General features: G+C 60.5%; 1 protein-coding gene across 1 annotated transcript in view; it reads right to left on the bottom strand.

The window, feature by feature from the left end:
- Positions 1–11242, bottom strand: part of LOC107108045 (protein-glutamine gamma-glutamyltransferase E-like) — a 21607-nt gene extending 10365 nt beyond the window's left edge. Inside the window, exons 1-5 of the mRNA XM_015408429.1 lie at positions 10952–11242; positions 9531–9713; positions 7357–7530; positions 6654–6896; positions 1323–1438 (exon numbers count right to left, since the gene is read on the bottom strand). Coding sequence (XP_015263915.1) covers positions 1323–1438; positions 6654–6896; positions 7357–7530; positions 9531–9537 — 540 coding nt within the window. The 5' untranslated portion in view covers positions 9538–9713; positions 10952–11242. The remainder of the gene's footprint in view (positions 1–1322; positions 1439–6653; positions 6897–7356; positions 7531–9530; positions 9714–10951) is intronic.
- Between the last annotated feature and the right edge of the window lie 1251 nt (positions 11243–12493).

Here is a 12493-nt window from a genome sequence, read left to right on the forward strand (position 1 = left end):
CCCCCCGACACTCGCCTGGCACCAAATTTACAGTATTTTCAGCAAGAGGAGAAGACCCTTCTTTAGTCACTCAAGCGCCCTGAGAGTCTAAGTTTGCTGATTTATTCCCTTGTTTCTTTCCCAGAACTTGTTCTATCTGAACAATGTGTTCTTTTTGGTAACCTTCTATATGACTAACGATATATTATTTCCCCCACTGTTAAAACATGAGTCTAGTGGAACCTTAGAGACAGACAGACTTGATTTCACCTGCCGCTGTCCATCCCCCCCCCCCCCCCCCCCGGCTTTTTTCTCATGTTGGAGGTGCAAAAGATGAGTATCTTTATATCATTATAACAATACGGACAATCTTTGTATCAGGTTTTCTGAAGTCCCAGGTTTCTTTTTTTTAAGTAAGTCTCTTTCCGCCTTTGTTGCACTAATATGCCTTTCCCCTTATATCTCCCCAATGACAAAGGCTAGAGAATTACTTTAAAAAAACCGAGAGCTGGGAAGTCAGAGGAGCGGCGACACAGACTGCTACATCACTATAGGGACAGGACACTATTCAACTGCTGAGGTGCAGGGTGGGGAGGGAACGGCTGCCACCGGGGCAGGGAAAGTGGCTGCCCTGCCGGCAGGACTGGAATAATCCAAACTTTCCCAACCACATAGCAGCCACCCAGGTTTTGCTGTGATCTTTCCCAAAACTTTGCAGCACAGCAGGTTTGGGAACGACTGGAGAAAAGCTGGGTAAACTCCAGGAAGGTTATGAGGGCACCACGAATGTGGTGAGGAGCCTGGAAAAACCCGCCCCCCAACAGCACGGAACCCAGAGGGCGAAACGGATCTCCCTGGACACATGTGGAGGCCCTCTCCTCCTCCTCCTCCTCCTCCTGGCCTCCTTCTCAGAACAACTTGAGCAGAAGCCACCCGGGAGGGCGGGGAAGGGGGGAGCCTCTGCTCCAGGGTGGCCTCTGGGTCACGCCGCCCATTCGGGTGCAGTGGAAGCGTGCCATGAACACTCCCGGCCCACCGTCCTTCCACTCCCGGCCCTGTGGCTGAGCCGGGGGAGGCCCCGCGTCGCCCTGGAGCAGTCCCGCTTCGACTCGGGTGTGTCCCGTTCCCTTCCCACCCTCTTTTTGGCCCTCCCCCCCCCCCCCCCGGCACACCATTTTGGGTGGTGAATCTTTCCAGTCCCTCCCCGGTGTGTCTTGCTCCTGGGACCCTGATGCTTTGAACGCATCTACCGCAGGCTGGTAGAATCCCACGGGAGACAATGAGATTTCTGTGCGGCATTCTGCCCCCCCCCGCCCCCCCGGGGGACCTTCTGCACTTGCCTCGGCGTAGTACCATCCCCGGGCTTCGATGTACTGCGCATTTCCCACAAAGATGATTCCGTTTTCATTCAAGACGTACTCCTGCCGCTCTGCCTCATTTGCGAGGTAGACGAGGTCACCTGTGGGGCAGAGAGTGGTGGTGAAGGCCCCCACGCACAGCAGGGTTTGGCCAAGGACAGCCAAGCAGACGGCCCCCAGCCCCAGGAGGCCCGCCAAGCGCACCAGAGGGCTGGCCAGGCTGGGGCCAGCAGAGGGTGCCCGGGAGAGGCTGTTTGGGGCGGGGGGCTGCCCAAACAGCAAGGCTTTCTCTGGATTTCGAGTCTGACCATTTGCCCAGGGCTGTCTGAGGGTGGTGGGGTTTGGATAATCCCCTGGGCCCCTTCAGCCGGGGCAGGAGTCCGAGGGGCATGGCCCCATCTGAGACACTGGTTTGCCCCCCCAAATGGATTTTTGACGAGAGAGACGGATTTGTGGCGTGAAGCCTTCCACTGAAGAATGAGAGCTTGTTTTTACAGTAGGGGAACAGCTCCTCCTGCAAATCCGAGGCAGCTGCTGCCCACCCAGCCAAGATGCCCACTGGTGGGCTTTCCAAGATCACTTTCCCCCTGAACACGACCCTGACAGTCTCCCTGCACTTGTTGGGCCTGCACGTGGCCAGATACTTCACGTGGAGGCAAGAAGCCACTAAAGAACTGGTGAACGTAAGAAAGGTGTTCCATACAAGTCCATAAAGAAGGTTCAGACGTTTAAAAGCCCCGTTTTTGTTCACCTTGTTGTCCGTTTCTGGCACTAAAAGTTCAGTGACAGAGTGCCAAGCGTCTGGACTTGGGTGCAGAGTTTCAGGGAGTTCTGCTGGTGTTTGAGGAAATAACTGGTGTTTCACGAACCTCTTCGAAGGCCCCCTGGGGAAGCTGAGGCAGAAGGGCTTGCAGCACTCAGGGCGCTGGGCCTGCACTGAGGCGGCCGCCAAGAGGGGCGTGGGCAGAGCCCCATCCCAGGGCCGTGGCCGCTTCACAGGGACAGGATTCTCCTCCAAGGAGCAGTCGTCATCACTGCCGCAAGAGAAGAGGCACCCCCACAGGCGGCGGTTGTCCCCACATGTGCTTCGCCTGAGCCACCAGCAGCAACCGTTGTCATCCTCCCCCTCCACTAGACAACTTTCCTACAATAAAATCAGGAGCTGCCAGGTCACTGTGATGTTATAATGTCATAACGGTCTATTGCACGATATAGTAGTCTCCAGTAGGGATGTGCATTCGGTTCGTCCAAAAACGAATGCATCCACGAAAATGGCCCATTCGGGCCCCTTTCAGGCTGCTGCGGTCCGATTCAGATTCTCTGATCTGAATCGGCTTTCCGCCCCATTATATCCTATGGGCCATTGAAGTCAATGGCGAAAACATAGGGTATATTCTAGGGGGCTGGAGGGGAGGGGTTTGAGGGAGAGGCTCCAAACTTGCAGGGTAGCTGCTGGAGCCTGTCCCCAAGTTACCCACCAAGTCTCAAGACCATTGGACCATGGGGTCCAATTCTACGGGCCCTCAAACAGTTGCCTCTCCCTCAAGCCCCCAGAATATACCCTATGTTTTCGCCATTGACTTCAATGGCCCATAGGATATAATGGGGCTGAAATTGACATTCGGCTGGCCGAAAGACTCCCAAATGGGCTCCTTCTGACGAAACTGACATGCGGGAATCTTACTGCTGGCTGAAATTGATTCTGCCCGATTTTTTTGCACACCCCTGGTCTCCAGCAAGTAAGTCTCTATCTTATCTCTTTTGTCGAAGACTAGGAAAGAGCAAGAGTCCAGCAGGATCTTCAAGACTAACAAAATTTGTGGCAGGGGAGGCGCTTTCGGGAGTCACGGCTCCCTTCTTCAGATAAGACTCACGAAAGCTCATTCCCTGCCACAAATTTTATTAGTCCTGAAGGTCCTGCTGGATTCTTCATGATTTCTGCCCCTACAGAGAGACTAACAGGGCTGCCCATCTTATTGCAGACTGTAAGGGAAATGTGCAGCCTGCTCCTTTCCCCGTAAAACTCCACAACAATAAGGACTACGGACATACTTTAAAAAAGAAATGAAGAGTGGGAACTAGGACATCGCTACGATAGGTTGTTATAAAGTTGTAATACTATAGGGATGTAGCAGTTCCTGATTTTACTAGAAAAGCCCTCCAGTGAAGGGGGAGGAAACTGTTGGCAGGGAGGGTGAGGCAGGAAAGTAATGCCTGTATATATATATATATATATATAGAGAGAGAGAGAGAGAGGAAAGTAATGCCAACGTGGGCAGGACCTGGAGAAAAAAAGATTTCCCATCCACATGGTGTCCAAAGGGTGCTTTAACTGGATTCTTTGGGAAAACATACTAGGCCCGGTCTGCGAAAGATGGCAGCAAAGTGAGGCAAAACCCGGAAGCAGGACAGGTAGAGGGCGATGCCCACATGGGGACCATGACGTAGGAAAGCCACGGTGGAGCGAGAGGCCTGTGTGGAATCTTCTGGAGAGTCCCGGCTCCTCCCCCTTCCTGAGGATGGGGAATTGTGGGCGGGGTGTGTGTGTGTCAAATGGCAGCAACTTCTGCAGCTACAGCACAATGGAGCATGACGTCGTAATAATTTCAATAGTATCCATTCCCACAGGCTAAATTAACATTATGGACCAATCCAAACCCAAACATTCGGAAGATTTTTTTTTTAATGGAAGGGATAGGACCGATAGTCTGATTTTTACATGGGATTAATGAATAGACTGTGAAGATGAGTCTTTGTAATATTCTCAGCCGAGTTCTAGATATGACGTGTCAGCGTCTGCAGAATGGCAGTAATGACAACTGCAGCATCTGTTGGTATTTAAACGTGGCCCCGTGGCATTAAGGGGTCTCAGGAGGGTTCCCGGCCCCCAGGACCCAGCAGGGGTTCCCCCGCGCCTGGGGGTTCCGATCCACCGCTGGCCACCCCCACCTCCAAACAAGGTCATTGCTGCACGATGCCCCCCTGACACAATGACACCACCCAGAAATTTCTGGACAAACTCTATGGTTTTGAAGTTTTGCCCAAAAACTAGAGCGTCACCCCCCCCAACGCCAGTGACGCAATGACATCACATATGGACGATGTCATCGCGCTGCAGAAGATTCCAGGAAGGACCCAGGAGCCCCCCCGCCCCCCACTGGCTGCCAGGCAGGACCCGGCCACCCTGTGTCTCGGAGTCCCCGTTGCTCCTGGAAACGCCAGATGAATCGAGGAGGAAAGTGAAACCTACAGTATTTATCTAGAAACCTTTGATCTTAATTAATGAACATATCCAGAGTCTCAAGAATGAATGGAACAAGGAGCTAGATTGCCCTATTTTGCCAATACGATGGGATAAGACCTTAACGTTGATACCTGCTCTCTCCATGGATTTTTGTTGCTGCTTATTCAGCAAAAAATTACGTCACAACGACTCCTTAGCTGAGGCCGGAGTAAAATGTCTAACTGGTCGCATTGTAACTCACAGGACTCCTCCCTTAAAGATGTGCTTTGGGTGTATCCAGTCATTCAGTTTTTCTGGGAAGAAGTTATCAGTCATATCAATTTTTTATGAAAACGTTCATTGATATTCTTTGTGTATGCTCACGTGTTTCTACTGCCCTAACCTGGGCAGCCCAGGCTAGCCCCGTCTCCTCATATACCAGAAAGTAAGCAGGGTTTGGCCTGGTCAGTCCTTGGAACACGGAACACCAGGGGCGCTACGCAGAGGCGGGCAACGGCAAACCCCCTTGAAGGGTCGCCGTACGTCAGCTGCGACTTGACAGCAAAAAAAAAAAGACGTACTTCGGCAAATTATCTGCCCGTCTCTCGGAGGCTGTTGAGAGCTCAAAGACTCCTATTGCAACACTGGAAAGACCAATCCCCACCTCTGGTAAATCAGCGACTGGACAGCCTTAGACCTCTGTCCCCATCGGAATGCATGGCCTACGGGCGCCAGTTGCACATGGACTCATTTTAGATATTTAGAAACCTTTCCTAGAAACTTCTGCTGTGTAGATCTGCCACCACTGCTGTTATGAGGGCGCCTTGACCATCGGCAGCATCTCCGCGTTGTGGCTGTGTTGAGACTCAAAGAGGAGGGATGGGCGGGGCGGGGCGGGGCAGGGAAAGCGGCAGTCCCCCGAGGCCCCTTCCTGGCCAAGTGGAAGCTTGGCTGACTGTGGAGGGGTGTGTGTGTCCTCCTGCCCTTCCAGCCTGGTCCCCATTTCTAGACAACCAATCAGGGAGGCCATTCCCCAGTTGGAGGGCGGAGGATCCCTGGGTTTTCCAGGCTCCTCCCCACCGGCCACCTGGCTTGGGGGGGGGAATCCCACTCCCAAATGCGACATGCTGACATCATGTAGGAGTGACGTCATCACGGCAGCAACGTCACACGGCAACGCTTTGGTTTGGGGGCAAAATTCTATGGTTTGAGGGTGATTCTTCCATAGAGTTTGGTCCAAAACCCAGAGCATCGCCACACAGCGTTGCCAATGTGGTGACGTCACTCCCGAGTGACATCAGCTCCACCCTCCCTCCCAGAAGGCCCCTCTCCCTCCCCCACCAGCACGATCCTTGGACCTGGCAACTCTCCAGCCGCCACAAGGGAGGACGGGCTCCTGCCAGCAAGGGTCCTACGTGGTGAACCCACCCACCCACCCGGCCGGCCCTCTATGGGAGCGGGGGGAAGGGAAAGCAGGCACCGGTCCAAGGGACGGGATGCCGGCCCTGCCCGCGACCCCCAAGCCCAGCCCCCATCAGCCCCAAATAGAGCCACTGGGACCACCGGCCCCTCAGTCAAGCCAGGGGCTGATGCCAGGGAGACGGGCAAAGGTGTCTGGGGCCGCCAAAGATGGGCCTTCCCTTCCTGAAGACCAGCCAGGCCTGTGGAAGGGCTGGGAGTCCTCTGCCCCCAGGAACACAAGACTTGCCCAGCTGGAGGCCACAGTCCCTCCTCCTCCTCCTGCTCCCTGTCGACTTCCAGGCCAGGGAAGCCGAAGGTGGAAGGCAGGCAGCCCCAGGCACGGACGCCCCCCCTTCCTCCCCCCCCTCTCTCGCTCATGCATCGCTCGTGTCGTCTGCCCATGGACGGACGGACGGACGGAGGTCTCCTAGCCCAGGTGCTCAGAGGAAGCGTCCCTCCCGCAGCATCTCTGACTTGTATCTGCTCCGGCCCATCCTTGAACTGTGGGCGGGGGCCCTGCAGGGGCTGCCCCACGGGACCCAGCTGCCTTCCCCGGAGCGGCAGGCCCCTCGCCTTGGCCTTCCCTGGAGCCTCGCGTCTGCTCAGGCTGGGGGGGGGAGGGGGGACCTTACCTGAGCACCAGGGGTTGCAGAGCAGGACGAACTGGCCGAGCAGCCGGCTGGACACCTTGTTGCCGCAGGTCACCATCAGGCTCAGCTTGTAGCGCCCGATGGGGGCCATGGGGGGGCTGGAGATGGCGAAGTTGACGTAGTTGGAGTCCCGAGAGATCTGCGCTGCGCTCCAGCAGCCTCCGGCCAGCGCGTTCGAGACGGCAAAGGTGGTCCGGGTGTGGTTGGCCTCCGAAGGGGCTTGCCCTGCCAGGGAGGGGGGAGGCAAAAGGACACACGTTGGGTGGCACGGACGGGCGGGCAGGCGGACAGGGGGGAGGGCAGGGGCGGAGGTGGGCCAGACCACTGGCGCTGGCTAGGGCCGGTGCCAGGATGCCCTGAAGTGGGGCAGAGGCCAAGGCCCGTGGACTCTGGCGGGGCCCACTGCTCCTGACCCACGCCGTGCCTCCACCTCTGAGGCCTGCACTGCTTTGACGCTTGCGCGCGCGCACACACACACACGCCCCGCCTGGGGCTGCCTGGAGATGCCGGGCTCGCGGGGGTGGGGTGGGGTGTGCCCAAAGCATGAGGGCTCTTGTGGCCGTGGGGCGCTCCCTGCTGCACCCACCCCCACCTCCACCCGGGAAAGGGCCCGCAGGTCGTGTGGGCAGCTGTGGCCGCAGGCGGTGGGAGAGCTGGCCCGTGGGCCCGGGGAGGATGCACAAACCTGTTTCGGCGATGAAACCTAAGTTCTCCCCAGCCTGGGGGGGCCTGTTGAAGTACACGGTGCAGTTGTAAACTTGCCCGCGGCGCACGACCAGGTCCGAGGTGACGAAGTAGTTGGTGTGATGCGCCTTTGAGTTGGCGGGGACCTGCCAGCAGAGCTGGGTCGGGGTCAGATCTAGGGCACGAGAAGCAGCAGGTGAGGGGCGGCGGGTTGGGGTCACAGGTCAGCTGGAGCGGCGCTTCTTTCCCTCCCGACCATGAATGTGGCCGTGCCGCCTGGGGGGGGGGGTCCCCCGTGCCTTCCGTGGGGCGGGGGAAGCCCTTTCATAGGAGGGTTGCTGTACCAAGGGCGGCTCCTCCCCCCTTCCCAGGCAGGTGCCTCTGGAAGCCAGGAGAGCAGGAGCCAGCGAGAGCGGCACGTGCGGCTGCCCCACCTCCCTCCCGGGCGAGCCCAGGCACTTCAAAGACCGGGGGGGGGGGGGGAGCGCCTCCCTTTCAACTGACGCCCAGCCGCAGCTGCCGCCGCCGGGGATGGTGGGCCTCCTTGGGGTGCGGGCCCCTCGCCAACTCTCTTCTCCTGGAGTAGCACAGCCTCCGGTGCACCAGGGATGGACAAGCCCGCCGCAGGGACACGCCACCCACTCCTGCCGGCGCAGCATGCTGGAGGGAAGGACGGTGCGCAGAGACGGAGAGCACCGGGCCCAGTCACGCGTGGCCAGCAGATGCCAGGCAAAGAGGCCCGAGGGAGCCACAGCCAGGGGAAGGAGAGGCCGAGCGCTGCTGCGGTGCAGGGCCGTGAGCCACCATTGGGCAGGGAGAAGAGGAATGCTGGCCACAAAGAGAAGAGGAAGGTCGGGCCCTGATGCCGACCACAAACGGGAGGGGGGGCCCTTCCGGTCAGGAAAAGTGAGGGGCCCACACCTGTGGGGTGCAGACCCGGTGCCCCGGGGGAAAGCCCGCATGGTGCAGCGGTCAGAGTGTCGGGGGGGGGTCCCATCGGGGAGTCCCCGGTTTGAATCCCCACCTGCTGCAGGTGACCTGGGCGACCTCAGGGCCTTGCGGCTCGCTTGACCTGGTGCCAGGCGGGAGATCCCTGGAGGTTTGGAGGTGGATCCTGGGGAGGGCGGGGAGGGGTGTGGGCAGGGCCTCCGGGGCCTGGAGAGACAGTCTGCCATTCTGGGACGTCTCCGTTCCCCCACCCTCCAAGCCTGACTTGCCTCACAGGGTTGTTGTGGTGATCCAAGGAAGGGCCAGAGAACGGTGTGTGTGAGCCCTGTGAGTTCCCCTTGGGGGGTGGGGGGGAGGAAGAACCCAGTCCCACCGACAGGGGATCCTGCTGGCGCGTGCCCGCTCTCTCTCAGGCCGGCCCATCTAAGGGGAAGGGAAGGGAAGGGCCCGAAGCGGTCTGGCAAGGCCCGGGTTGCCGACTCCGGGGCGGGAGATTCCTGAAGGTTTGGGGGTGGAGCCTGGGGAGGGCAGATTTTGGGGCGGTGAGAGGAAGCTCGGCTGGGAGGCGATGCCGCCGGCCTCTCCCCGTGGGATGCCCTTTCCTCCCCCTAGGCCACGGGTCTCTCCTGGTCTGGAGATCAGCCGTGATTTTGGGAGAGCTCCAGGCCCCTCTGGGGGGGGGGGCTGAGGATGGGGGGGTTCTCTAGGGCAGGGCAGGGAAGACGCTTGGGTGGTTTTGCTCACGCCTCTTGATGGAGTCAGGCTGGTGAGGGGGGGTGTCCTCCTGAAGGGCACTGTGGGTCCCACCATGAAGGAAGGTCCAAAGGTGGCCAGGGAGCCTGGCTGGGCGCCGGTGAGGTCAGCTCCGCCTTCAGGTGCCGGTCTCGGGCAGCAGCCGCCTGTTTGGGGCCTCCGTGGGGCCCTCCCAGAAGCCGCCCGCGGGCCAAGTCGCCTCTCCCCCCACCGCATGGGGCCCAGGAAGCCGCGGTGGGGCTGGGGAGCCCCGTTCATAGGACCACAGACTCGCAGGGCGGGAAGGGGTCCTACAGAGACCATCTAGTCCAACCCCCCTGCGCCCAATGCAGGACCGGCCTCGAGCATCCGTGACAGATATCCGTCCAGCCTCTTCTTGGAAGCTGCCAGTGGAGGGGAGCTCACCACCGCCTCCCCCCAGGCAGCAGCTGGTTCCACCTCTGAACCACTCTGTGACCCTGCCCCAACACCCACCTGCCATCTTCTTCCTCTTCTTCTTCTTCCTGTCTTCCGGAGGCCCAGGCAGGGACGGCTCTTGCACCCTCTGGAGAGTGGAGCTGCCTCGCTCAGTCCAGGCGAAGCACCCAGGTGCAATTAGCCAGTTCCTCTAATCTGGGGCTCTGCAGGAGCAATTTTCCTGCTCGCTGGGAGGCGTTGCTGTGGGAGGGAGGAGAAGTCCTCCTTGTTTACTCAGAGGAAGTGCATTCCCTTGCATATGGATGACATGCGAGACTTCCTACGTGTGGAATCCAAGGCCAGGAGTCACCGCCAAAGATGAGGAAATTGCCAGGTGGGGAAGAGGGAGAGAAGACCGGCAGGACCGGGGCGCTTCCTGCTGGCCTTGCAGAGCGGCACTTCCCGCTTTCCACAGGGAGGGCCGGGCGGCTCTTGCTTCACAGGCCCGCGCCTGAGTCGCCCTGGCAAGTCAGGGTGGCTGCTGTGGGGTGTGCCTGTGAGACTGGGAACCTGCTGCCACCACTGCCGCCGCTGCCACCCTTGGCCCACGGAGCTCCGGCTGGAGTCCACGGGGTTATTCGTCTTATTTTGTACAACCACCCCGTTTTGTACAACCACCCTTATTTTGTACAACCACCAGGTGGGGAGGCCTGCCATGGACACGTGTTATTTGAACTCACAGCAGGGGGAGTGGGCATGCACATGCGCTCCCTGCTTGGGTGGATGCTTGCACATCCCTGCATGCAACTCATGCCGGCTCTTCCCAGGTGCCTGGTCCTTAGCGTGGAGGAAGCAGCTGGAGCGGGAGCCGGCGGGCGTGTGGCCGTCCCGCTCTCCCCCTTCCCTGGTGAACTGGGCAAGCGACGGGCCCAAAGCCCCTCCCCCTTGTGACCCACCTGGCTCGCCCGGCCCACTCTCTGGCTCTTGCCTGTGTGTGTGTGGCGTGGCGGTCCCCTGGTTGTGTGTGCCCCCCCCCCCGTTCCTGGTTTTTAGCAAGGGGGGCTCTGACTCCCCTTGTCTCCAAGGAACTGAGCTGGCATTGTGTGCAGCGGGGGACCTGGGCGTGGGAAGAGCCATGCCTTCCATGGTGCCCGGTGGCCTTATCCTCCAAGTCCCCTCTCCGGAGGGCAAGAAGGCCTTCTTCCTCCCGGCTTTGGTTCCTGTGAGAGGGGACTCTGCAGTGGGTGGCAGAGGGTGGGGCCCCGGCCCATGGCTCAGGGGGCGACGGCGGCAGCAGCGGGGCCTTTCCTCCCCCCTGGGCTCTGCTGGGCTACCACCCTTCAGGCCTCTCTGCCCAGTGGCGGCCGCTGGGCCCCGCTCTGCCCAGCTGTCCTGTTTGCCCCTCTCTCTGGCCATGCGCCACAGGATCCAGGCAGGCCAGCCAGGGCTGGGTGCCACGAGCCCGAGGGCCCCGCCTGGCTTCCTCCCTAGATACTCACCACCCCCTTCAGGGCGACCCACAGCTGGCGTGGGCAGGCGGGCGGGGAGTCTCAGGCGTTGCTCGATGGCTGTGCCCGCCACCCCCTCATTACGAGCAGTGGTGCAGGGTGCTTAATCGCCGCCGTTTCCTTCTCTCCTTCTTTCCTTCTCTCCTTCTTTCCTTCCTTCCTTCCTGAACTTCCTTCCAGCCGCGGGACTCCACTCGACCCGCCACTCCTGCTTCTTCTGGGGAGCCAAAGAGCGAGGCCCCCACCTTTGCTGCCGGCAGCAGCCATGGCGGGCCCGGCCCAGCCCAGCCCGGATCTCCCGCCCCTGCCCGAGCCTTTCGCACCACAGATGCTATCGGCGTGCCGGGGCTGACTTTCCGGTTTGGAGGTTCGGCGGCTGAGCGGCAGCTTCGTCCTTGTTTATTTCCGGCTTGTTCTGCACGGAAAAAGTCTCGCCTCCTCCTGGCTCCAGCCTCCGCTCCGCGGGGATCCTGGAAGAACACCGGAGGGCCAAAGTGGAGCTCCCCCACCCTGCTTAATGGTTCTGATGCTGCTGCTGCCTGTCCTGCTCCAGAGGAAAAGCCGCCTGCTCAGCGATCCCGGCTGATTCACGGTGCGCTGGGGAGACGGCGGCACCTGGGGGCAGGTGGGTGGGGGGCCCTCTCCTCCCCCAGCCGCCTCCTCTCTGGCAGGCCTCGCAGCCCCTCGGGGATCCACCACCCTCCTTCCTGGGTGGGCTTCCCGTGTCCTGCCCACGCAGCAGCAGCAGCAGCAGCAGCAGCCGCCGCCTGTGGCAGGGGGAGGTGCTTGCCCAGAGAGGCCCCGATGCCCCCGCTGAGCCAGAATGGGAGAGCCCTTGAGCCAGGCCGTGGGGACTAGGGGAGCCCCTGTCGGCTCGGCCTCCGGAGCGGTCGGGAGAAAAGGGTGTTGGATGGATTCAGTGGCCCTGGACTCGGCCTGGGTCTCCCTGCTTTGCTCCGAGCCTCTGCTGAATGGAAGCTCACCCTGGAGGAGAAGCCGCTGGTGCCCAGACAGGCCTTCCGGTTCCTCTGCGCTGTGCTACCTGTGAGGAGATGCTTCCTAAGGGGGTGAACCCCGGGCACTGGTGCTGTAGCCCACCCACAGGGCGGGGATGAGGTCTCCCCCCCCCCAGGACGGGCAGGGCATTCTGGACAGCGGACAAAGCAGGGCTGGTTGGATGTGGCCACCCTCAGAGTTGCCCTCCTTGTTTCAGCCCCCACGGACCTTGCCTGGCCTTGGACAATGACCCTAACCCCTGGCCCCCCTCCCTGGCGGCTCCCAGGGCAGCAGCCCGGCAGGGCAGGGCACGGCAAGGCAGGGGTGGGGGTGGGGGTGCCCAGGGGGCCATCCGCAGGCCGGTTTGGGAGCCGGATCATTTCCGGGCCTTGGGGGTCTATCTGGCTGTCGTGCCCCGTGTTGGGGGAGGTCACGGGTAGGGTGGCTTCGGGCAAGCCGCGGGCAGTCAGCTGGGGCAGCACACACACACACACACACCCCAGGGAGGGGGCTCTTGTTCGAATATGCGAGACCCTC

The sequence above is a fragment of the Gekko japonicus genome, unplaced genomic scaffold (assembly GCF_001447785.1).
Source record: "Gekko japonicus isolate JY-2015 unplaced genomic scaffold, Gekko_japonicus_V1.1 scaffold784, whole genome shotgun sequence".
Classification (NCBI taxonomy): domain Eukaryota; kingdom Metazoa; phylum Chordata; class Lepidosauria; order Squamata; family Gekkonidae; genus Gekko; species Gekko japonicus.